Here is a 23,853-nt window from a genome sequence, read left to right as displayed (position 1 = left end):
TTAACATACATAAAATTACACAATTAGCTTCTCACAGATAGAAAACTATTGTTATTTCTCTTGCAACCAAGTTGGCTTCTCCATGATTTAGTGTTAGACATCATGCAGCTTCCTCACACCCCAACTGGGTGAAGAACATTATTTTCTTTGGAAGTAAACCTAGTTTAAAACATGGTTTGCTGACATCTATTCTATTTTAAAGTGGACTTTGTATATCGTTGCTATTTTCACCTTATTTCATTAAGCATCGACATATATGCACTGAGTTTTTAATCATGGAATGTTTTATGTAAAAAATTTTAATAGACCACACAAGAATGTAATTTACACCAGACTTTACATAAAATGTTGGATGAGATTTTGTATGGCATTGCTTTCCACATAAAGTTCACTGCACAAATACTGACAAGGTATTTATGAGAAAGAACAAAGCTATTAATAGTCTGTCATAAATAAGGTGATCAGATGTACAATTCCATAAATTGAACAAGTTTCTCCCAGCAATTCTTTTGGTAGAAAACCTTAGTTTTCTCTACTGTACTTTTTTTTTTCAAATTTACACTTAGTAACAAGTGTAGCAACATAATATATTCTTTTTTTTTTTTTGTAATTATAATTCACTCTTTCCCTTCCTAGTCTTTGGCTCCCTGGAGCAGAACCTATATTTCTTCCTCTAAGGAGATTCTCATCATAGTATATTACAGAAATAAAATACCTGTTGATTTGAAACTCAGATGTTTCTGCTAAAGAGCTTATATGAAATATTAGTAGAATCTGAAGGTTTCGTGAGTTTAAAAGGTCCACAGAGGAACAAACATCCCTGGTCACCTTACTCATAATCTGCTGGGTCCTAATGTGTGATATATGACAGTGTTTTGAGCTGTATAGTGCTGACATTACAAGCACAGTTTTGTTCCAATACTGAATCAGTGGACAGTTCTATTAAAACACAACTATTTTGAAGGGATGAAGCAAGCAGAAACACTGTTCTGATGAACTCACACAGTCTACAGGTTTAATTTTGAATGGGCATTTGAATGGCACAATTTCCACTTTTCCACAGCCAGCGGTGATCCCAGTAGACATTACCAGTTAGGAATTTTTCTGGATCCTCTTGAAAACCCTTAAATGCCAAAGGCTGTTAAAGATAATATGTACCAGCCCTGCTTCCACACCAACTGCCAAAAAATTAATGGTGATCACTTTTATCAACATTATTCCAACTAGAGACATTTTAGTAAGGGATTATTAGAGGATAATTTGCACATCTATTCCCTGTTACATGTTTTCAATCAATTTGGCTTAGATTCAGTTTGGTTTTTAATAAGGAGGTGGCCGCCCATGTCGCAAAATATGTTTTTCTAAGCTATCTAAGATTGAGACAGCAATTCGCTGAACATCTGGATCGGTCTGGCTGTTTTCCTTGATGTTAAACAAATGATGCAATCCACCTTCTTCAATTAACATGCTGCAGTACCTGGCAGCTGAAATGAAAGAGAAAGATTCAGTAAAATTAAGAGTCTAGAATTTCATTGCCTGTTTCCATCAATCTTCACATACAACTTTTACAAATTCAAATTCCAGTCATGCTGCATATGGATTTAGCAAAATTATTTTGCGAAATGTAATTGTGGCAAGGCATTTTCAGTTCTCTGCTGTACTATTTGCTTATTGGAGAGATGGTGGATGTAAAGTCGTATGGCATGTACAGATAAGTACTTCTACATCCCAAGACTTTAGAGGAGACTGTGGAAGAGGTTTTGTATAGGAAAAAAAAGAAAGTAATAGGATTATATATCCATTCTATATATGGTGGAAGGGCAGTACATTGTGCAATGTCCCCATCATATTATTTTCCTATTTCCAAGGATTGGGAAGTGAAGAGAAGGTGTAGAACAACTTCATTCAGCATTCCAACCTAATCTACCTCCGTGTATTCTCCTCTTATTTCTATACACAGAAGCCTTTTCTCCTTTCCAAAACTCATTCAATTTAACTTCGCTCAGGTCTCTTACAGCTTTTAGCAGGCACCCCAGTCCTGTTATTTCCCAGTTACCCATACCAGAGCCATAGTATCTACTAACTGTCCATTTACAGAGAATTATTTTAATAACTGCTCTGCATGGATCTCAGCGGTTCCCTAGAGATTAGTTTAAATCCGTGTTTCTCAACCTTAGCAACTTCAAGATATGTGGACTTCAACTCCCAGAATTCCCCAGCCAGTATGGTTGGCTACGTAATTTTGGGAGTTGAAGACCACATATCTTAAAAGTTGTCAAGGTTGAGAAACATTGATTTAAATATATTTTAATCTTATGTTCTGTCTCAGAAGGTGACTCAGCGCTAAGCAAGTGATCCTGTTCGTCAGTCTAATTTATATCATCAATCTATATCACCTAACTGTGGCACAAACATGCCCTGGCAGTATCTTTTTTCCGCGGTGTTCCCCTCATGTTGCATTCATCTCATCCCCAGGGCATGAAGCAACAGGCTCAAGTTAGCTTTAGCTTTAACACTGTTCAAGTATTTTCTCCCTTAACCAACTGGCATCCGACAGCAGCTGCAAGGTACGCAAAATCTGTTACTTTTTGCCATACTATTCATTGGTATTACCAACCATTACCAACCCTTGATAACAATTAAAAAAAAAAAAGCTTTATCCAGCTTGGATCACAATGGAATGGGGTGAAGGAATAAGGGCACCCAAAAGAGCCTAGAGAAATCAGATCAATTCCTGCAATCAGATCTCCTTCCTTCCTGTTGCAGCTCAGTGACTGGTGGGTCTTTTCCCCATCAGGTGGTGACATATAGAAGATGGAGGACAGCAAAGCCAGAAGGCTCAATTACTTTACCTATCACGCATTGCACATGCATAATCAGAGCAGCATCATTTAGCAAGGGGTCAGAAAGAGGCAATAGAGGCAGGATAGGGATTGACAATGGGGGCAGGCAAATTTCATGTTGATAGAGCTTTCTGTTTACTCAAGGGTGAATGGAGAGCACTTCAACTCAGTAAGAGGAAGAGGCCAAGAAATATCCTGTGAGATTTGTTAGATAGAGACTGTGATTTATCAGTTAAAGACCATGCTAGATCTGTTCCAAGTTCAAAATACCACCCACTGCACCACCATTGGCTGCTAAAACCCAGAACATTCACAACTCACTTACCCACTCACATTACTTGTCCTTTGCCTATGACAGAATTGCTACAAGATGGTTTTGATTCCCCATTTCCTGAAGTTATTTGAAATAAATCTGTGTTGCTAGATATCATGAGAATTATCTGGTGTTTACCAGTTACTCCATGTTGAAAGAATAGCTTAACACGCAGAGTTTGTTGTCAATACATACGGTTTTTGCTGCAAACGTGCTGCATAGCCCATACAGCCCACAGCTGTACCCCAGGAGTCATGAAGCAACCAAGCAAGGGGAAAAAGGGGTTGAATGACCTATTTAGGAAGAGAAAAAGGAAAGGCCCTTCATTCTGAGATTCTGACCCCAAGTAGAGCATTCACTACCACCACACCATTTTTTTTAGCACTTTCAAGCCACTCTTGACAATGACATGGTCAAATCCATGCAGCTCTCTTGGCATCACTTTCAGAAGTGATTTGCCACTGCTTTCTTTCTAGGGCTGGCACCCAGCTGGGTATTGTGCCTAGGGCAGGACTAGAACTCATGATCTCCCAGCTTCTAGTCCAGTCCTTTCACCACTACACCAAACTGGCTCTTACCATTCCCCTGCTTCACACATTTCTCTCAGTCTCCATAGCTCATAAGAGATCTGCCAGTTGTTTTCTCTATTAAACTGACATGCAATAGTTTAGTCCAAGGTATGAAGATATATCCTAATCTAAGGTTACTACATGGGAATATTGCTCCAGCTGGAACCAAGTTGAAGAAAATAACTTATTCCAGCAGAAAAGATGATGCATGGCTTTTCTAAACAGAATTTTCCAGATAAGAACAGCAGACTTTTCCAACCAATTCTTATTTTTGTACTTATAATTTTAACCTCCTTTTCATCATTCAAAACAAATTCCAAAGCAAATTTCTTCCATCTTATTCTTCGTTATAGAACATCTGTTAAAGGGGAAAACACAAAATACTGCCATATTGTCTTTTGATAGACTTTTCTACATATTCCAGTCAGGAAGCACAAAGAAGCTGGGTTCATCATCACATTAAGCCATGATTTAATCACAGTTTATGAAATAAAGTACAGTTGGCTACATTTTTGCTAAGCCATATGTTTACAGACCAAAAGCTTTATTCACAGAACAAGTTAAACTAAAACCAAACAAATCGTATTAAAGGCTTCCAACTTTGAACAGAAGAATAATCTGTGAGCAAACTATGTGTATCTTTCTATTTGTGAAGAGGAAAATAGTTTGGGAGGAACAGAAAAATTGCCAGTGGAGCATGTCCATGCTTTTCTTAAATCTACCCCTACCATACCACTGCTCAATTTTATTTTGTATCTTTTAATTTAAGAAAATTAAATTACATTAATTTACGTCAAACCATGTAGAGACGTAATTTACATTACGTCTTTACATCAATCCATGAAATAATTTATCCAAGTTCATACTTTTGCCCCTTAGGGAAATATCAGTAATTCTACTAAATATTAATCTAAGTGTTCTTCAAGTGTTCAATTAGAAAATCTCCCTATGCAATTTTAACTAACCTATTTTCCATTAGAGAGTTCTTGCTGTGGAGACATGAATACTGTTGCTAATACTTAATTGGATTTATTTAAACACATCCCCACAAAAAACTAAACAATGCTGTTGCTGACTATATTGTGGGAAGCACATAACCTCCAAAAGGAAAAGAGAGGAGTGGGAGAGAAGAGGGTAGGAATAGGATGGCATTACAGCTCTTTGTTAGTGGAATCACAAGCAATTCCTAATAGGAAACCATGACACTTGACGATTCCTACCGGTTTGCTGTCTGCTAGGAGGAGTGGGGAAGAAGATAAAAGTAATCTAATTTTTTTGTAATTTTGGGAGGTTTGGAAGAAAGCAATAATTAGACAACAGAAACACAACACTCAGAAATGGCACACAGATCATGGGAAACAGCTACTTATTTATCCATACCAAATCTGATCATCTAAAAGCTTCAGCCTGTTTTAGCACTGGTGTCAACAGACTAATTCTAAATACACATGAAAATACATCTTTTGGATCAGTTTTAATACAAAAGCTGCCAAGAGTTCAGTTTTCTCTCTCAGGAACAGTACTACTAATTTCAGTAGGTTAAAATGGAGAATAAATCAATTTTAAGTCCACTGAGCATGATAGAATATGGCAGACTAACAAAGCAACCCAATACATGTCTACTAAGAATATCCCACTGAATTCAATGGATTTACTCACCAGTAATATGCAGGATTATAACCTAAAACATCTCATTATTATATCTTTGAAAACAAGAAATGTGATTTTGTCATGAGCCAGAACATTTGGACAAGCAGACTGTTGACACTTCTGGCAAAAGAGTCTTATGTGCAGCAAACTAAGCAGAACCTGAATTAATATTTTTTGCAGGATTTATGTCAAATCTGTAGTTACCTGTATGCCACCATTTCACATTCTGGTGTAGGCCAATTCAAAATGGCAGAATGCTGTAAAACAAAGAAAGAGATGTTACTGTAAATGTTTACAAGGTAACTCTGAGAGAAAAGTAGGAAATATTTTTCAGCCACATCTATACCAGTTCTTCGAGGAGTGAGGCTCTCTGGTTGCGACTTAATGTCCAGGCTTGCTCTCCTCGCGATATCAAGTGAGCAATAATCCCAGCTGCAAAGTAACTGACCTCCACCTCAACACTGTGCAACAACTTGCTGATATGGTCTATGAAGTCTTCCCACATTAGCTCAGAATGGAGTTCTTTAACCTCTGCAATGTTGTTCTAAATGAAAAAAGGGAGGGATTTCAGCCAAACAGTTGTACCTAATTAAGCTACTTTTCCAGATATTCCTGAAAAGCTACTGTTGTGGACATGGCTTTTGATTTCTGTCCCACTCTGGGCTTTGTAGAACAATTTTCTCAACATATTAACCTTTAGATTGGACATGCTGGTTGAATTGCAATCTATTGCATCTTGAGGACAGTGGGTTGGAGAAGACTGTCCTCAAGAAAGCCTTAATAATGTTGGAAACAGGATGCTAGTCTAGATTAATCCATTGTCTGATTCAACAGGGTTGTTGTGTTCTAATGCTAACCTCTTAAGATGAAACAAATAGAGATTGTGAAGGAACAGGGTTGGTCTGATTGGACCCAAAGTTAATAGAATGGCATTAAAAATAATGTATTCAAAGTAGTGTAGATTGTTGGAGGGAGCAGGAGAGAAGATAATAGGAAAAGCATGCATTGCCCACATCCAGGTAAAATAAATACTATTCTGTTCATCTTACCAAAAGGCCAAGAACTTTCTGTTGGATAGAAGACTCTGAAGGAAAAGACTGTAAATATAAATAAAATATAGACAACTATTAATAAGTGATAAGATCCATGCTAATATTGGATAACAAGCAGATCCCACTGAGACATATCAGAAAGCAAAATTAAATAATTATTCTTTTCAGAGTACAGGCTCAACTCTCAGTCACTGCTGTCCAAAACAGGAGGGATTTGTGTCAGTGGAAGTATACTAAAGGACTTTTAATCCTTTTAACAAGAGAGAGGTGTCATGGTTTTTTGAGCTGAGGTGAGAGAAGAGAGAAGATTTGTATGGACAATCTTAGTTAATTGGTTTGAGGACTGCAGGTTGTGAAAATAAGAAGCCTATCACAAGTAGAGATATTGCAGCATGACTCAAAAATTTCAGTATCTACACAAGGAAACTGAAGTAAGCAGATACAATAATAGCTATATAGATGTTGACATGTATCCTTCAGTTCCCACCTCCAAAACTTTCATGAAGAGTTCCAGCCCTTGGTTTTCAATAAAGTGCCGACATGTGGTTGGAGACTCATCAGTGAGATTCCAAAGTGCACTCAGTGTAAACTTCAGAGTAGTGTCCACTACATTCTGATTTGTTTTTTGCTTCACAATTTGAAGAAGTTGCTGGAGAGGGAAGAAAAGGAATAAAGCAATTGATATTGCTAATTTTGCATATGAAGTACATAACTGATATACATCTGTGATGCTCTACTTCATCAGATGCTGTGTAAGAGCATCTGATCAAAAAACAAAATGTAAGAATTAAAATTAAATGGATTTGATTTAATTGATCCCTTGAATTTGAAGCAGTAGCAGCACACTTTAATTTTGGGGGAGAAGGGGGTGCAATAGTTGTGTATGTCAAAGTAACCAGATTTTTTTTAAAAAACTCCTTCAGCAAGAAGAACATTGAGCATTCTCACTTAACAGTGTTGCAGACAGAGACTGAGTTCACACACTGTTAAGCAAAACATGATTTCAGAGGCACAATGGTTGGGTTTATTTATTTATTTATTTATAGAATGTATAAGCTGTATAAAGAATTTATAACAGTTCATGCAGCATCCCATCTGAAATCAAACAAACAACATTCTTGTAATGTGTGAACTTAGTCAACATTAGCATTTCAGCCATTTCAAATAATTCTCCTTGCTTACCCTGACAATGAAGAGCTCTGCACCAAGCTGAGCTGTTTGTTCTGTCGAAAGCTTTAAGTAACAAACAAACAGAGAAAACAAACACAGAGAAATGTCAGATTGCTGTAGGTATTGTCGGCTTGGGAATTAAGCAAGTTTCAAAGGCTAAAGTGATGAAACTTAAAATCTCACACCTTTGCAGCAAGAATGGAAATAATAGCCACTGCCATCCTCTGCATGTTTTGATCTTCATGATTACATAACCACTGCATGACAAGTTTAGCTGCTTCAAACCTGAAAAAAACAGGCAGAAAGTTAACAAATCTTGGGAAAGGGCAAATAAAAACTCCAGCTACCACATTTCAGCCAAAAAGAACAAAAGGAATAATGTAATGTTTAATAGAACTACAATAAAGCCTCCAGCTGGCATCAGCTGCTTACAGTGAGCAAAAAAACTTCCTTCTACTTCTCCTTGCCAGGATTTAAGAGTAATTGGCCACTTTGGGCCGGTAATATGTCTATCTGCCCATCTTTATCTTCAAGGTCTAGACGAGTGTTTCTCAACCTTGGGAACTTTAAGATTTGTGGACTTCAGCTCCCAGAATTCCCCAGCCAACACTAGTCTAGACTTTAGTACTTGGCAGAGACTGCTACAGATGCCAATTCACCACTGGCTGATGGCTCCAGGAAGGGATTTTTCCCTGGTTTGCAGATGGGCATGAATTTTCATAACCATTCATTGTGACTTAAAGTCACAATGTGGTTTCTGTGTTGTGTTTTATACATCACCATAACTTTTCTGGATGGAACTGCTTGCCAATATCCTCTCTCTTTGACATCACATTAAATTCCTTGTGGTCAGGAAAAAAAACCTCTCACAATGGTTATGGCCTGGCTTGGGAAGAATTGACAAATTTGGAGCCTTTCCCCACTTGCACTAAACCACAGCACAAATAGGTCCTGGCAACCTCTTTTTTTTCCTGCCATATCAGCATGATATTGCCTTCATTTCATCCCAAACTCATATCAAAAGGAACCTTATGTCTTCTGGTTTAAAGTAGTATTTTCTTCCAGCTGTGGATATAATTTGATGGTACCATAGTTGGTGATCCCAGTGGATAGGATCAGTCCAGCATTTTTAGGCCACTTCAGGCAGAAATTGGCACATCATTTCCCTCTGGTCCCTGGGCATTATGCTTCAAGACTATTCTGTTTAGCAACAGGTCAATCTGGTACTTTCAGACCCAGCTCTCCCACCTTCCCTGCCAAATCTCCAAGACAATCCCTGGCTCAGAATCCTGGACTGGGCCAAATAGCAGCTGAGTGGTGTGTGTGTGCATGCTGTGTTACAGGACAGAGAAAGTGGGCTTTCTCTCTACTGCTTCACAGCGCAATCCCCTTTGTCTTTCAGCTGTGATTCAGGCTGCTTTCAGATGGCTTAGCCCTTGGCCAGAAGAGCACTAAAAAGCAGCCCAAACAACAGATGACAGATATGGGAGGATTATGTAAGCTGGTTCTCTCTCTTGCTTCTCGATGCAATTCCACTTCCCCGGGCCTGTCAGTTTTCGGGGTATTTTTTAATTCAGGTTTAGCAGTCAGGTGCTGGGACTGGGAGAAGAGGCAGGTTAAGGGGAATGCTCTTCCAAAGCGGCTTTCTCTTTGCCATTTACAGCACAAGCACGTGCTGTGGTTAGCGGATGGTTCTCCTGCGAATTGGTGAAAAGGAAGAAAGGCCATCTTGCCTGCAAGGGAAATGAAGACACTGTCTTCTGCTGTAAGCCAGAACGGAGGTAATTGGGATTGGCAATGGGGATGGGAAAATCTATGCCAGTTTACTTCTCTGCTTGTTCATACATGGATGGAGAACACTTTAGCACTGCTGTTAATGAAACTGAGGAAAAGTCTTCAATGTCCTTGTTCTCCCATTCAAGGCACAACCTATAACTCTTTCACACCTACTACCCACAGGCTAACCTTTAGATTGTACAACCTTTAATGGGTTGTCTTTAGTTCTTATTTATTTAGTTAACTCTTATTTATTTTACATGGCACTTCTCACTTGTATAAAAAATCTCACTTATCAGGCCCATAGATATATTTGTACATCCAAATGTGCTTGGGGAAAAAAATGTGGGGGTGAAGGTAAGGATGAAATAAAGAGCGTAGTTTATGAAAAAGGGCATAATAGGTCCAGGCACTAGAAAACTGCAGTCATAGAACACAGTCGGGGGTTATTCCCTAACTACTGGAAAACATATTCAGCCCCTTCTGGTTTCCAAGTGTTTTTCAGACAATGTTCGTAAGATCCTTTGCAAGCTATCAGATTAATTTTTTTTATCTAGGATTAGGACTAGGGTTAGAATCCTGTGTTGCTTGAATATGCAACATTTAAAAATGGTAAATGAATAAATTACCAAATTTTGTGTTAATACCTACTTAGAAAAATGTTGGCATTTAAGACAGGTCGATAGACAGACAGACAGACAGAATTTAGTTTTTACAGAAGTGCCAAGATGGATAGAAAATCCATCCATTAGCTATGAATAAGGGCGGTTATTTAAAATTATTCAGCAGTGGGATAGAGTAATTTTTTCAGGATAGCATGGCTCTTGTGGGGAGGCCTCCACTGCAGCTATTGCTTGTGTGGCTATGCAATCCTGAAAATAATGTAGCTGCTTTAGCTAGTCATTGACAAGTGCTACATCTGTGTTCCTGTGCATTCCAGATCACTTTTTCAGAATTAAGTCCAAATCACTGCACAGCTATATTATGTAATAATATTACAAAATGCATACATTCTGGTATTATTCAAATGTCACACTTTGTTCCTAAATTTGTCGGATTTTTTCCCCAAGGAAGAAGCAAATTGACTGCATTTAGACAGCAATCTTAAATTCCCTTCCCTTTTCTTCATAATTTGGAAAATAAAACAAACCTGTTAAATGGAACGTCCTGAAGTATCCTGTCGCTGCACAGTGATAAAAGACAGTTCTTTTGCAGCTATAAGGGGGGAAAAACACAGCACAAAATATTTCACATCCAGGACAGGATTTCATTCCTCCCAAATGAATCTTGTAATGTATTGATAACTTGCCATTTCCTTTAAAGATCTGATATTATCATTTACAAACATTGTTATTTAGAAATGAAATCCAACAAAAAGAAATGATGGAAATGTGCATATGTTTTCATAAATATCAGTCTCTTCATTTTATTTTTTACACCAGCATTTAGGATGCTTATAAATATTCAGCTGTAGCAACATATATTGTGATACCAATGCATATGATATCAATTTATATAGCGATATATATCTATATATCTCTATATCTACGGTGGATATAAAAAGTCTACACACCCGTTAGAATGCCAGGTTTTTGAGATGTAAAAAAATCAGACCAAGATAAATCACTTCAGAATTTTTTCCACTTTTAATATAACATACAAGCTGTACAATTGAAAAACAAACTGAAATCTTTTAGGGGAAAAAGTAAAAATAAAAAAAACTAGAATAACGTACTTGCATACATGTGCACGCCCTTAAACTAATACTTTGTTGAAGCACCTTTGGATTTTATGACAGCATTCAGTCTTTTGGGGTAGGAGTCTATCAGCATGGCACATCTTGCCTTGGGAATCTTTGCCCACTCTTCCTTGCAGAAGCGCTCCAAATCTGCCAGATTGCGAGGGCATCTCCTGGGCACAGCCCTCTGCAGGTCACCCCACAGATTTCAGGACTCATCTCAGACAGGATTTTAAAAAAAAAACCCAGTATACTAGTTCAGGATCCGAAAATGCTACGTCCGTTATCTTGAAAAAAAATGGAAAGGCTTACTTGTTGGTGGTTGGGGAAATGCTCCATGGCCTTAAGGAGCAAGTGCGTAACGTCTGCCAGAAGCCTAACTGGCATGCCTGCAGCTAAATCTTGTTTTGTCAGGTTAAACACACAAGCACTTGCTGCTAACTGCACAGGCAAATTCAGAGGATGGTTTCTCATGCCAACAACTACAAGCTGAAACAGATGAACAATCAAGAGAGGAAAGTGTGAGTTGGCTTATCATCTACAATGAAAACAGCTATCATATCCAAAGCAGAATCAGTTTAGCATACCCAAAGTTCATTAAACTAGTTGGCAGGTATCTTCCAACCCACAGACCTATCTTGATCATTTCCAGCTAGGACACCAACCAACTTTTTCTTTCCATGACTAAAGTCAACACGTCAGAAGGCCTGCCCCCCTTCTCTCCTCCACCTTGTTTTCTAGGAACATTAACATTAATATTACTACTGAATAAAGTGGACAGAAAAGGGACACAGCTCTCTGGCCTGAGGCAAACTTACTAAACACAACTTTGAGTGGTCTCCCAATGCGCCACACAAATTTGTGCCCCAACCCCAAAAAAACCTTTGGAGCTGCCTACTGCTATCTATATTATGATATAAATAACATGGGTTGTGTCAATTTTATTGGTTTTTAGCAATTAAACTGAACCACTAGAGGAGAGATTAAAGGGCTGAGCAGTGCACTCCTAATTTTTGGAGGGAAAGCTCTTTCTCCTTCATTTTCCTTTCATATCTGCAGGAAAACTGTCACTTCCTACCTTGCCACTTTACTGCTGTTTTGTAGCAACCCATATTCACAGGCCCTAATTCTATTCACAGTTCTGGTCACATCACAACATGGAAAGCTAATCAATTTCATTGGATATTATTTCATTTGACAATTAATGAATAGATCCCTACTCTACAACTACAGATATCTGTTCTACTTTGGGGATGCAGGCAACTCCTCTTGCTTCCTCCACAAATAAATTTAGCATAACCTATGTAAACATGATGACTACAGCTTCTGAATTGTTGCTAAAATGCATTTCTCTTTTCTATCACCCCTCCAAATCTGTCAGTGCATACACCTTCCATGTTCTCTGCTTTCCTAAAGTATGTCACATTTTGGGATACTATTAGAGAGACGCCTCATCAGTTTAAGTAGCTTTACCTTCAGAATTTCTGGTTTGGTATTTTCCATAACGTGCGTAAGGCTAAAGAGATGAAACAGTGCCTCCCTCACAAAGAATGCCCGCTCGCTATAACGCCGCAGAGCTTCAGAAATCTGAGTTTCATTTGCTTCTCCAGAAACCTTCAAGATACAGAACACACAATGTACCAGAGTTTGCAATTATGACAAAAATACAGGTAACAGAAATATTTCCAAATTATCTATTTTTATTCCACCACAAGAGAAAACATTGGGAGTTATGTACCCTGCTGAAAAGCTCCACATACTTACTTTTTCTGAATTATTCTTATATATAAGTAGGCTTGGGAATCAGCCTACATATGCTGACTGAGAATTTTAAAGCACTCTGAGTTCAACAAGGGTTCTTCTTAGGTAAGACAACATGGGACTGCAGCATAAAAGGTTGGTTTTAGCCTTTAAAACACAACCCATTCCAGCCAAGCCAACAGAGCTGACAGAATTTTCCCAAATGTATTAGGGTTTTCAGATATTTTCCCCCAGTGTTGGTCTATGACCATAAATAATTAAACTTTGAAACTTAGTTTAGTTTACAACAAATTACCTATCTTTAAGCAATATTCACACAGTATTTATATTATTTTTCCATGCCAGCCTCATCCTAATCATTATATTTAATGAGGCACATCCATGACACTATCTATAAACTGGACAAATGGTGTATCAGCACATCTGCTTTCCAACATGCTGCAAATTCTAAGCCAGTAGACAACTCTGGTGTTGTTGTTAGTTGCCATCGAGTTGTTTACGACTCATGGTGATCCTACATATAACAGAACAAAATGCTGTTCCGTCTTGTGCCATATGCCTGACTGTTCCAGTGTTTGCATCCATTGTTGCTGTGATTGTATCAATCCATCGCATTGAAGGTCTTCCTCTTTTCCGCTGGCCCTCGACTTTACCAAACATGATGTCCTTTTCAAGCAATTGGTCTTTCCTGATGATGTGCTCAAAGTATGAGAGTCTAAGCCTAGTTATCTTTGCCTCCAGGGAACATTCAAACAAAACTGATTTGTTTGTTCTTCTGGCAGTCCATGGTATTTTCAATAATCTTTGCCAACACCACAATTCAAATGCATAAATTCTTCTTCTATCTTCCTTTTTTAATGTCCAACTTTCACAGGCATATGTGGCAATTGAGAAGACCATGGCATGAGTCAGATGCACCTTTGTTTTTAAACTGACATCTTTACTTCTGAAAACTTCAGATAAGTCTTTGATGGCAGATTTTCCCAGTGCGGTACGTCATTTGATTTCTTGATTACTACTTCCCTTGGCATTGATCGTTGACCCGAGTAGAATGAAATTGTTGATGACTTCAATTTCTTCTCCATTTATTTTGACAGTTTATTGGTCGATTTGTGAGTATCTTCATCTTCACATTCAGGTGTAGTCCGTATTGCTGACTATAATCTTTGATCTTCCTCAGCAAGTACTTCAAGTCTTCTTAACTTCCATGCAAAATAACAGATTCACTGAATATCCCAAAATTATTGCGACCCTTGTTATCAGCTCAAGCATCCTCAGAGTCAATCTGTATCAGAGTTTTACAACAGGTCTAGTTCTTTAACTGAGGCTTTAACTCTATAATAAATCACTTTTCTAAGAAGTGGTTTTTAAATATTTCAATAAAGAAATAGTATACATTTGTGTACATGTGCATGCATATTTATCTCAACATATACACACAGAAACAGATATACATACCATTATAGCAATGTAAGCCTCACTTAAGTCAGTGAAACTTACTTCTGAACAGATGTGCACAGAATTGGCCTGTCAGCCACATTTAGGAAGGATTTCAGGACCTAGTTCACAGATTACATTTGTCTGGAATTAGCTTAGCATGTGTGAATTCAGCTATTGTGATTTGCAAACCACGAGTTGTGACTTAGCTTGTTGTGCTAACCTAGCCCATACAAGCATTGTTTAGAAAGAACTGTGAAAGCACTAAAACACCAGTATAAATTAAATATTTTAAAAAGAGATTCAACTATACTAGGGCTGGCACTATAAGCAGTTTGTACTGAACAGGTCACTACTTTCTATCCAGTCTGAAAGTTAAATATGATAAACAAGTGCAAATCTTTGTTCTTCTTAGTCAATTATAATTTTATAATCACGGTTAATAAAATGCTTCCATGTATAAGCTTATTTTGCTGATCTTTGATAATCATAAACTGCAACTGAAAGATAAGCTTACTGACCAAAGATGAGGAATTCCTTGATATAAATTTTTAAGACTACTAAACATAGAAAGTTTAATATATCACCAATATTAATGAACTAACCACAGGAGAACATAGTGATCTGGTTTGAACACTGCAATAAGTTGATTGTTTAACAATAATTTATTTCAGTAACCAGAATTGTCTGGATTTGTACAGATGACAGGCCACAAACTGATTTACAATATTATAGCTTGCTATATGCAGCATGCCAAGCCAAAACTGACCCACATTATCATTTGCAGTACAGCAATGTGTAAATCCAGCCATGAATAGTTATTGAACTGCATAGCTCCCTCTAAAATACAATTCCCGTCACCTCTCCAAACCAGAACTGTACTAGAGAATTGCTGTTTCACAGATCAGCCCTATTGTTGGGCTGGAAAGAATTTCTCTGTTCTTTGCAGAGAGAAACGCAGCACCACCCACATCTCATTGTTCTGCACATTGGAAGTGGTGGGAATAACCAACCAACAAACTAGCTAGCAACACTAAAAGTGAGGTGAAATTGTTGTTGTTCTGATATTGGGGTTTAAGAGCAATGTGATTTATTTTATACACTGAAGGAAAAAGCAAGTGACAGATGGAGGTACAGAAAAAAAAATAAACATACATTTTTGGACCACCCACTCACATGCTGTGATATACAAGGGTGAACATGGGAAATTATCTCTGGAGCCACTCCATTTTTCTGAATCCTCCCTAAAGAACTTAAAGAATACTTAGAAAACTCCAATATTCTCTAAGCAGAAGATATTCCACACTATAAAAAGGTTTTACACTCAGAATTCTTAAAAATGAAAATTACTCAGAGGAATATAATATGTATACAGCAGTCATTTATTTTTTCTTATTTGTTTTATAGCAGCTTCTTTTTAAACTATACTGAGGAAAGTTGTAAAAAACAATTTCTTTGGCCATAGTACATCCCTCATGTGTCCTGCACATACATAACAATGTGTATTTTTAAGATAACTTTATACTCAGCCATATGGTTCCAATGAGCCTTTTGGACAGCTTACAATGAAAGAAAAGTAAATAGAAGTAAATCAGTCTCAAAGACAATATATAATATCTATGGAAAAGAAGAAGCAGATTTCACATCAAACAGGTGAGTGCTAGAGTGAAATGGATTATGAAAAATTCCAAAACATGGAAATTAATGAAGAAATAGCTGAGTAACTGAGAGTCAGAATGAGTAGGAGCTTGATTTGCCAGAATCCATTTTGGAAAAACAGGAACCATTCTGGGCTCACACCAACAACCATTCCATCACTTCCAGGATCTGAAGTTGGAGTTTAGGAAAAGCCATGTTAGTTCTTACATTTTTACTTCATCTTCTCAATACCTCAGATATTACTAAAGCTTATTAACGTTGTACAAAATTAAGGTTTATACTTTGGTTATGTAATCAACTGTAAAAAGTACAATTCTATTAAGTACAATTGTAGATTGGGATCTCCAATATCTATACAGTAGATTATTGCAAGATAGTAGGATTTACAATTTTTATAGACTCCATGAAATACTTGGTTTTATATCTTTCTCCAAATATATCATAATATGTTGAATTAAATATGTCTACAGATGCAATTTCAGCAGATATAACTTGATGGAAAAAACTTCCATTAATCCTCTGGGACAAGATTAATGTAATTAAAATGAATAATACTTCAAGATCAACGTATATTTTAAGAGGGATTCCAATGTTAATTCCTATCAGATATTTTACACCATTAGGACTTTTCAAAAATAGATAGCATACTCTCACTCCTGCATGCACTATTGTCAGGCACAGAAATTTGGTCATGAGAGCATGCACTGGTGGGAAAATTCATTTTTTTCATTTTTTACTACCATTTATTACCATCATATTTGCAAATGGTAGCTAACTGAGGTAGCCACTAAATGAGGAGTAACTGTACATCCCTAAAATACAGAATCTGTCATTTGTTAGAGGACAATCTAAAGTAAATGGAAAGAAGTTTATCCTCCTGATACTACTGTAAGGATTGGATTCAAGGATAGGAGTCTGTTATCTATTTTTGAAAAGTCCTTATGTTCTAAAAATGAGAAGGTGAAGCAATACATCTCCATATGATCTAGATTTAATAATAATGGGTATTACACGGATCTCTTTTTTCATTTGTTTTTATTCTTCTTTTTTGCTATATTTAGTTTATTAGACTCATCACAATGTATGTAGGTTCTTTTCTCACTGGATAGCCACTACTGTATTTTCTTCTGCTGGTGTTATAGTTGTTTGATTTCACTATTATAAAAAAAATTAAAAAGCACCCCATGCAATTATCAGTGTTGAAAGGGAATATTATTAGAGTAATTGGATGGGTTTTGGAGCCTGATAAGTATCTGTTCTTGCCATCATCTGGATGTGCCCCCATAATTCTCTCCTACCCTAAAACATCAGAACTGGCCCATTCCTCATTAACCATGATTTGTTTTCATTAAATAAAGCAAATCTATGTCATAACTGCTGTAACAAATAGATACCTACCTTCAAATTCCCTTCACCAGTGAGAAATAATGAATAGCCAGCATCAGTAGCTAGAAGTCCAACAAACTGCATTAAGGGCCGTTGTTTAACAAATGTTTCAACAGCTTCATCACTAACATGCTTCCTCCCCGAGATGTCCAAAGATACAAGGTTAGGTAAGATGTCTTTCTGTTCTAACAAACGAAGTGCAATATCAGATGTGAACTGCTTATCATCTGAAATATCAAGATGATTCAGGACTTTTAACTCTCGTATTACATCCAAAATCTGAGTGGTTGTCATTTTCAAGCATTTCAGGTGGTGCATGGTAAGAGATTTGAGGCGATCCTTACAGGCAAGGATGGCAGTTATGTCGGTGACCGAGGTGTTGGAGATATCCAGACTTTCTAGTCTTGGAAGCGAAGCCACATCAGCCAGATCTTCATTGTAAAAGAGAACATTGGTAATGCTCAGAGCACGAAGACCAATCAGCTGACTGAAGCACCTTTCATAGGGATCTTCCAGTGAAAGAGTTAATGAGTTCAGCACAAGGCATTGAAGGTTCTGCTGGATCCATTTATTGCTGCCAAGTCCACTGATTATATCTGTGATTGTAATGTCTGCATTCACACCAGTAGCATCAAGCTCTACCAACTTATGGTGGCAGAATGCTTTCCAAAAAGCCACTGCAGAGATTTTTGCTTTACGGATGCAGGCTCTTTTCAAACGCATCTGATTGCCTCGAAAAATCCCCACCGTTGCATCATTAAGCAGTCCTGAGGGGAGGGAAGAGTACCAGACCTATCACATATATTGTTTTAAAAGTGAAAACAAGCCAGATATCACAACTAAGGGAATTTCTTCAGCTTTGGGATATGGCCCAGGCTAGAAGGAAAAGACATGCTTGCCAAAGGAGAAAGTAGGAATCAGTTGCACTCCTTATTCTCAAGCATCCTCTTTCTCCTTCCCATCCCCAGCTTTTTTTTTCTTTTTCTTTTGGTCTTGTGTGTGATTTTAACAAGCTTATTTCACTGGAAAGCTACAATGCCATCTTATCCTTTCCTCTTCTGCATGGTACCATTGCTGGAGCATTTCTACACAATGGGTTTTATTGTGTCACTTCTATTCTCCAATCTCACAAAAACTGCTATGCCTCAAACACCTTTAAATGCTGTATAATAATTTACAGTGGTTAATAAATGAGAATTCTTTGATTCTATTTTATTTGCTTGGTGCAGAATACCATTTAATTCTTAACTGCACCAATTTTGCATCACTTCAACTAAATGTCTGTACCAAATCAAGTGGTACAGTGGTAGTAAAAGGCAGGGAAATCAAGCCCTAGTTTAAATAAGGTGGCTTTCTTTCTGCTTAAATTGAGTCCCCAATTACCAGACCTGGATGGATTATTTTACCGTGGAATGCCATTGTCCGCAGCAATCGATCAGCCACTTCTTGTGGAAATATTCCAGGCTCTTGCAAGCATAATGTCCCATCGTGCCTTTCTGTACAAAACTTCTCTAGATCAGAAGTTAGGTAGTTTAAGCAGATGTCAAGCAGAGAGTATGGTGAAGCCTCTTCCTGCAGAAAGAAGTCCAATGTCTAACATTTGAAATTCAAAAAGTCAGCATTTATCACAGTTTAACTGAAGGGAGCAGGGAGAACTGCATTTGCAATTCTCATCACCACTGAAAATAAATTTAGAGGGCAGAAGTTGGTACCAGCAGTTGTTTCATGTCAGTGATGAGAATCTGTATTGTAATAAGTGCCCTATTACAGAGGTATATTGTTGGCTGAAATCATGTAGTTCCAAATCATGAACTTATAAGTAATTTATTTTCAAAGTGAAATTATTGTGGTGGATTCCAGTGCTGCTGCTGGTTCCCAGGGAGGGAGTGCGTTCCAAACAGATAAGAGGCTTCGCAGCCCAGACACTGTTGCTGGGAAGGTTAAGAGGTTCAAGGTAGCTCCGCCCTAGAGCCCTTCTAGGTTATTTCCCCTTAGGTTAGTTGAACAGCTTTAGTCTGGCAAGATTCTGTCTATATGGTGAGAACAATAAAGAACTAGAGTTGGAGGTATTGGCTCAACTTGGTTCTTGGCTTGGTTCCTGACAATTATAGACCTAAATGGGCAGAAAGCAAGAAAGGAGTTTTCTCACTACTAATTGGCTCACTACTAAAGAAGTATCTCCTACTCTGATCTCTATTTTTGTGGGAAAATATCAAAAGATCAGAATTGGCAAAGGCCAAAGCCTAAACATACACACCACCCTCAAAAGCGATAGCATATCAACTGGTTTACTTTTAGTCTTGGGTCTAAAAGTATACAAATGGAAGAAGAGGGGAAACTGGACTCACCACAACACCAGTGGGTGTGGGTGTGCTTGTATACAGGTGTACTATTTTATAAAGGACTACTCTCTATTTGAAGACTGTCTCTCTATTTGAAGACTGTTTAAAATGCATTTTAAAGAAAAAGAACCCTAAGAAGGCATAGCAAATAATGGCCAGTATCAGCTTCTAAAAGATACAAAAGTTATTTAGTTATTGGCTTGGTTCACTCATGATATTAAGTTCTGAATTTGGACATCATGATATGTTGAGTAAGCCACACTGGCTGGATCCCACACTTAATGGGTAAATACATACAACACTGCTAAGACGAAAAGAAGCATATTAGATTATGGCTTAACGCAAAGAAGTGAACCAGCTATTATCTCTCTTGACAGGTTCCGCCTTTCTATTTAAATTACAGTAATTCTTTCAAAACTGTACCTCCACATACAAATTATCACATCCACGTCTGATGATTCTCTGTCCTCCTTTTGGTGATACATCTTCTCCTTTTTGGCATGTATAATTGGCCATCCTATATGCTACACACCTTCCAAATCCAGTTTTGTTCCCCAACAATTGTAGTTTTTCTGTATTAGGTAATTTCTTTCCTAAATCCTCACCCGCCACACACAAACAGATACATGCTGAAGCACACAGACACACAAATGCTTGATATCTAGTGGGAGAAGAGCTCATTAAATATCAAAGAATCTGTCAAGTAGTGAAAGGGGAGATACAACATCTGTTACCAAATTCTGGCATTGTATACATTTACTTGGTCAGTTGCTAAGCCACTTCTCAGCAAGCTTAACAAGAATCATTACAACAAAGCAACAAAATTTATGGACATACCATACAATATACCGATCACATTTATTACTCAAAGCCAAAGGAAGATCATAAAAAATGATTTCCAATTCAGAAACTATCATTAGATAACCTAATTTATGAGTAATTTATATAGATTCTATTGTATCATATTAAAATTTAGAGAAGCAACACTCTGGTAAACAATGTCTAGCTAATTTTAACAATTACTTTACATTACTTTAGAGTGACACATAAAATAGTGTTTAAGCATACAAAGCAATAAAAATAAACCCTTTTCTGCCTTAAGCTGAGGCCTGACTCATCAAGCAAGAGTAATCTGTTCAACAAAACTGGCTGAACAGCGTTACCACACTTGTCGTTTTTAAGGTGGATTCAACCAATCATTTTCCAAGTCCATGTTTTTTATAGTACAAACTAAGAAGTTATTTCAGACTGTGGACTATTAGTTCTTGGGCACAACACTATAATTTTATTCTTCATGATGAAGAAGCATGTTAGAATGGACATAGAGGACACTGAAACTGAACAATGACTGTTTTAGGGTTATCCTCATCTCTTCTGCACTGGTTCATGTTGTTATGGTAACATATTGCAAAATGAGTACATCATTTATAATAACTAAGGTATTCACGAACTGATGTGCAGATCACTTTCTTATTCAGATTATCCATGTATTTTTCCTTTTTTTCTTCCTATATTCTACATACAAGTCTAGCATTTTCAATAATTAAGCTTTCAGTAGCTTACAGGGGTAACACAAATATTGTGACTCATTCTCAGTGCAGACAAAAGAAAGCAAGCTCCATACTCCCACAGAAAAATTTAAAAATAGTTGTACCAATTATTTAACTAAAAATTTAATTCCAAGCCAATGCACCAGTCTGGCTCAGCAGTAGTATTTCTCTTTTATTTCACTCTGAAATTTTGTATATAATTTTGCCTCATTTATCTGCCTCATATAAGCTTATCTTGGAACTCAGATGAGCTAAAATGAAATGCATTTTGGCTTCACAAAAAGCATACCTAAAGAATAGCATATGCAACACCTGGTTCATTCTCTCAGCTGTACACATAAGATAATTTAATTTGACACATTTAATTCGTAGGAGTGTTGTCATTCTTCTAGAAAATGTTATTAAACAGTAACTAGAGAGCGAAATTATGGAAAAGGGAAAGAAACAGTTCCTATTGCTATCGTACTAATTATACAGTGATGGCTTACTTTGAATTATCAGTGTTATTGCTGTTGTCATTGTGAAGCACACAGATGGCACTAAAACAGCTTGCAATCTAGAGGTTGTACATATAGACCAAACAGCTATGCAGCAATAACATATGAAGTAGAACCCCCACTACCAGTATTTTTCCAACCCGATAAAATATCAGTAAAGCCAGCAAGATGGATTAAAAGTTATAGTCAGGGTGAATCAAGAAAAAAAGTTTCAGTCTCTTGGCAACATGTCTTACTCATCTAACACCAGAAGAGAGTGTTTTCTACTGCAAAAATTTAACGAAAACTAGATTATTAATAATTTTCTGACTGAAAGATATTCTCAGCCTGTTTCTAACAAGTAATTTGGGAATGGACTAGGAATATTCCTTTTTCAGAAAATTTAAGTGGGAAAACCAGACATCTAGTGCTTGTCCTGTAGCAGATTTTTATGGAGAAAGCGTAAAGCATAGAACAGATTTACTTCACTACAGTACAGCTAAGTGACCTTGTTCAAGGCAGTCTAAGACAAGGTGGACTTTAAAAATTGCCGTCCTCAATCAGGCATCCACCAGATATGCTGGGATTGCACTCAGCATTATTCTACTCAACTGAAGACAGCCAGGCTGGAAAAGCTGTCTTGGAATGACAAGTTACTTTCACAATAGTTTCAGGAACAATTCTTTGGAAGTGTTCAATGTGAAGTGTTTGCCTCACTATTTATTATGTAACATCAATGGACAGCAACTAATCATTTATTTTGGTGAACTATAAAATGATCTATGGACATAGCACATTATTCCCAAATTCATAAAAATGACGGAGACCAAAAATGACTTTAAATGTAGCTGAGTTCATAGAAAAGACATGAAGTCTCTTTAATTCCGTTCTGTAAATTGACACAAGCTTTGCTTACAGAAGGTTTCAGGTTCAATTCCTAACATTTCCAGGTAAGGCTGAAAAAACTCCTACCTGATATCCCAGAGTTAGCATTAACTATATTTGGCTAGGTGGATCATTTTCTGACACAATCCCCAGGCATGCCACCATCTGTTGGATTTGCAAAGCATAAGGAAGTGTTATAAAACCAGCCTGCCTTTCTCCAGCTTTGTCTTCCCTGGTGCTAACTTCCAAATGATGTTATCATGGTGCTGGATCTCTTCCAAGAATGATCTTCAAGAGGACTGCAGACTAACTTTGGGAGTTTGAGAAGTTTGTTTCAAACCCAACTGGGGAAGGGAGGGGGTCCATGGTAAGGCCAAGACTGCATTGTTCCCACTTTCTGTAGGGAGAAGAACACAAACTGGGTTAAGGGGGCACGGCTGGCAAACATGCTGCAGCATGGGGAAAGCCCAAAAAACTAGGTCTGGAAATGTGGCCAAGCACCCAAGTTTTTTCCATTTTGAAATGGAAAACACTGCCTTGAAGTTTATACCAGGGAAGTGTCTAGCAGCAGACCCAGAGTTTAATCCCTATTTGTCAGTATTCAGTATAAGCAGCTTCTTTCTACTTTCAGAACTGCCAGAAACATATTTTATCTAGCTGTTAAATGCATACTATTCTCCCCCACAATTATTTAACAAGCAATTCTGTTTTAAATTTAGTTTTACATCTCCTATGTACACAAATGTCTTATATTCTAATGTATCTGTTTCTGTTTATATTGATTATAATATCTTTCAAATATTTATTATTTTACTTTTGCTCTGCTCAGCAATCAAACTAAGCTCTTCCTCTTACACAGGCACACACTCTTAGCACTAAAAACCAGTCCTTTATATATTCCAGGTTAAACATATCTAGAGTAGGCCCACTGAAATCAGCAGCACTTAAATTAGTCATGATCAGCTTGTCAATTTCCTGGGTCAAACCAAAGACTGTTTCAACTTCATTCACATAATCTTACTATCAGTCTGAATGGCATCATCTTGCATTTGTAACCACCCAATACTGTCTGTTCTTACCAATGTTTCCATCTTTTTATTTCTGCAATCTTTTAAAGAGTGAAATAAGGGGGGAAAAACCAGTGCAATGAAACATTAATGGATAGGATTAGGAGCTTTCTAACTAGAAGCACCTAAAAATTAATTCTGAAAAAACACTGTTACTTTATCTGTTAGATTTATATCCT

General features: G+C 37.3%; 1 protein-coding gene across 2 annotated transcripts in view; it reads right to left on the bottom strand.

Moving 5' to 3' along the window:
* Positions 1 to 262: 262 nt before the first annotated feature.
* ZYG11B (zyg-11 family member B, cell cycle regulator) overlaps positions 263 to 23,853 on the bottom strand; it is a 28,172-nt gene continuing 4,581 nt past the window's right edge. Inside the window, exons 2-14 of one of the 2 annotated variants that reach the window (XM_063297956.1) lie at positions 18,761 to 18,926; positions 17,367 to 18,121; positions 12,585 to 12,725; positions 11,424 to 11,600; positions 10,524 to 10,588; positions 7,783 to 7,882; positions 7,610 to 7,660; positions 6,915 to 7,076; positions 6,425 to 6,472; positions 5,722 to 5,919; positions 5,580 to 5,632; positions 3,352 to 3,449; positions 263 to 1,484 (exon numbers count right to left, since the gene is read on the bottom strand). In XM_063297956.1, the coding sequence (XP_063154026.1) occupies positions 1,321 to 1,484; positions 3,352 to 3,449; positions 5,580 to 5,632; positions 5,722 to 5,919; positions 6,425 to 6,472; positions 6,915 to 7,076; positions 7,610 to 7,660; positions 7,783 to 7,882; positions 10,524 to 10,588; positions 11,424 to 11,600; positions 12,585 to 12,725; positions 17,367 to 18,121; positions 18,761 to 18,926 (2,178 nt within the window). In that variant the 3' untranslated portion in view covers positions 263 to 1,320. The remainder of the gene's footprint in view (positions 1,485 to 3,351; positions 3,450 to 5,579; positions 5,633 to 5,721; positions 5,920 to 6,424; positions 6,473 to 6,914; positions 7,077 to 7,609; positions 7,661 to 7,782; positions 7,883 to 10,523; positions 10,589 to 11,423; positions 11,601 to 12,584; positions 12,726 to 17,366; positions 18,122 to 18,760; positions 18,927 to 23,853) is intronic. The other variant, XM_063297957.1, reaches the window with a different exon arrangement.

This window comes from Candoia aspera, chromosome 3 (assembly GCF_035149785.1).
Source record: "Candoia aspera isolate rCanAsp1 chromosome 3, rCanAsp1.hap2, whole genome shotgun sequence".
Classification (NCBI taxonomy): Eukaryota; Metazoa; Chordata; class Lepidosauria; order Squamata; family Boidae; genus Candoia; species Candoia aspera.
Note: the sequence above shows the minus strand (reverse complement) of the source record. Positions and strands in the feature narration are given on the sequence as shown.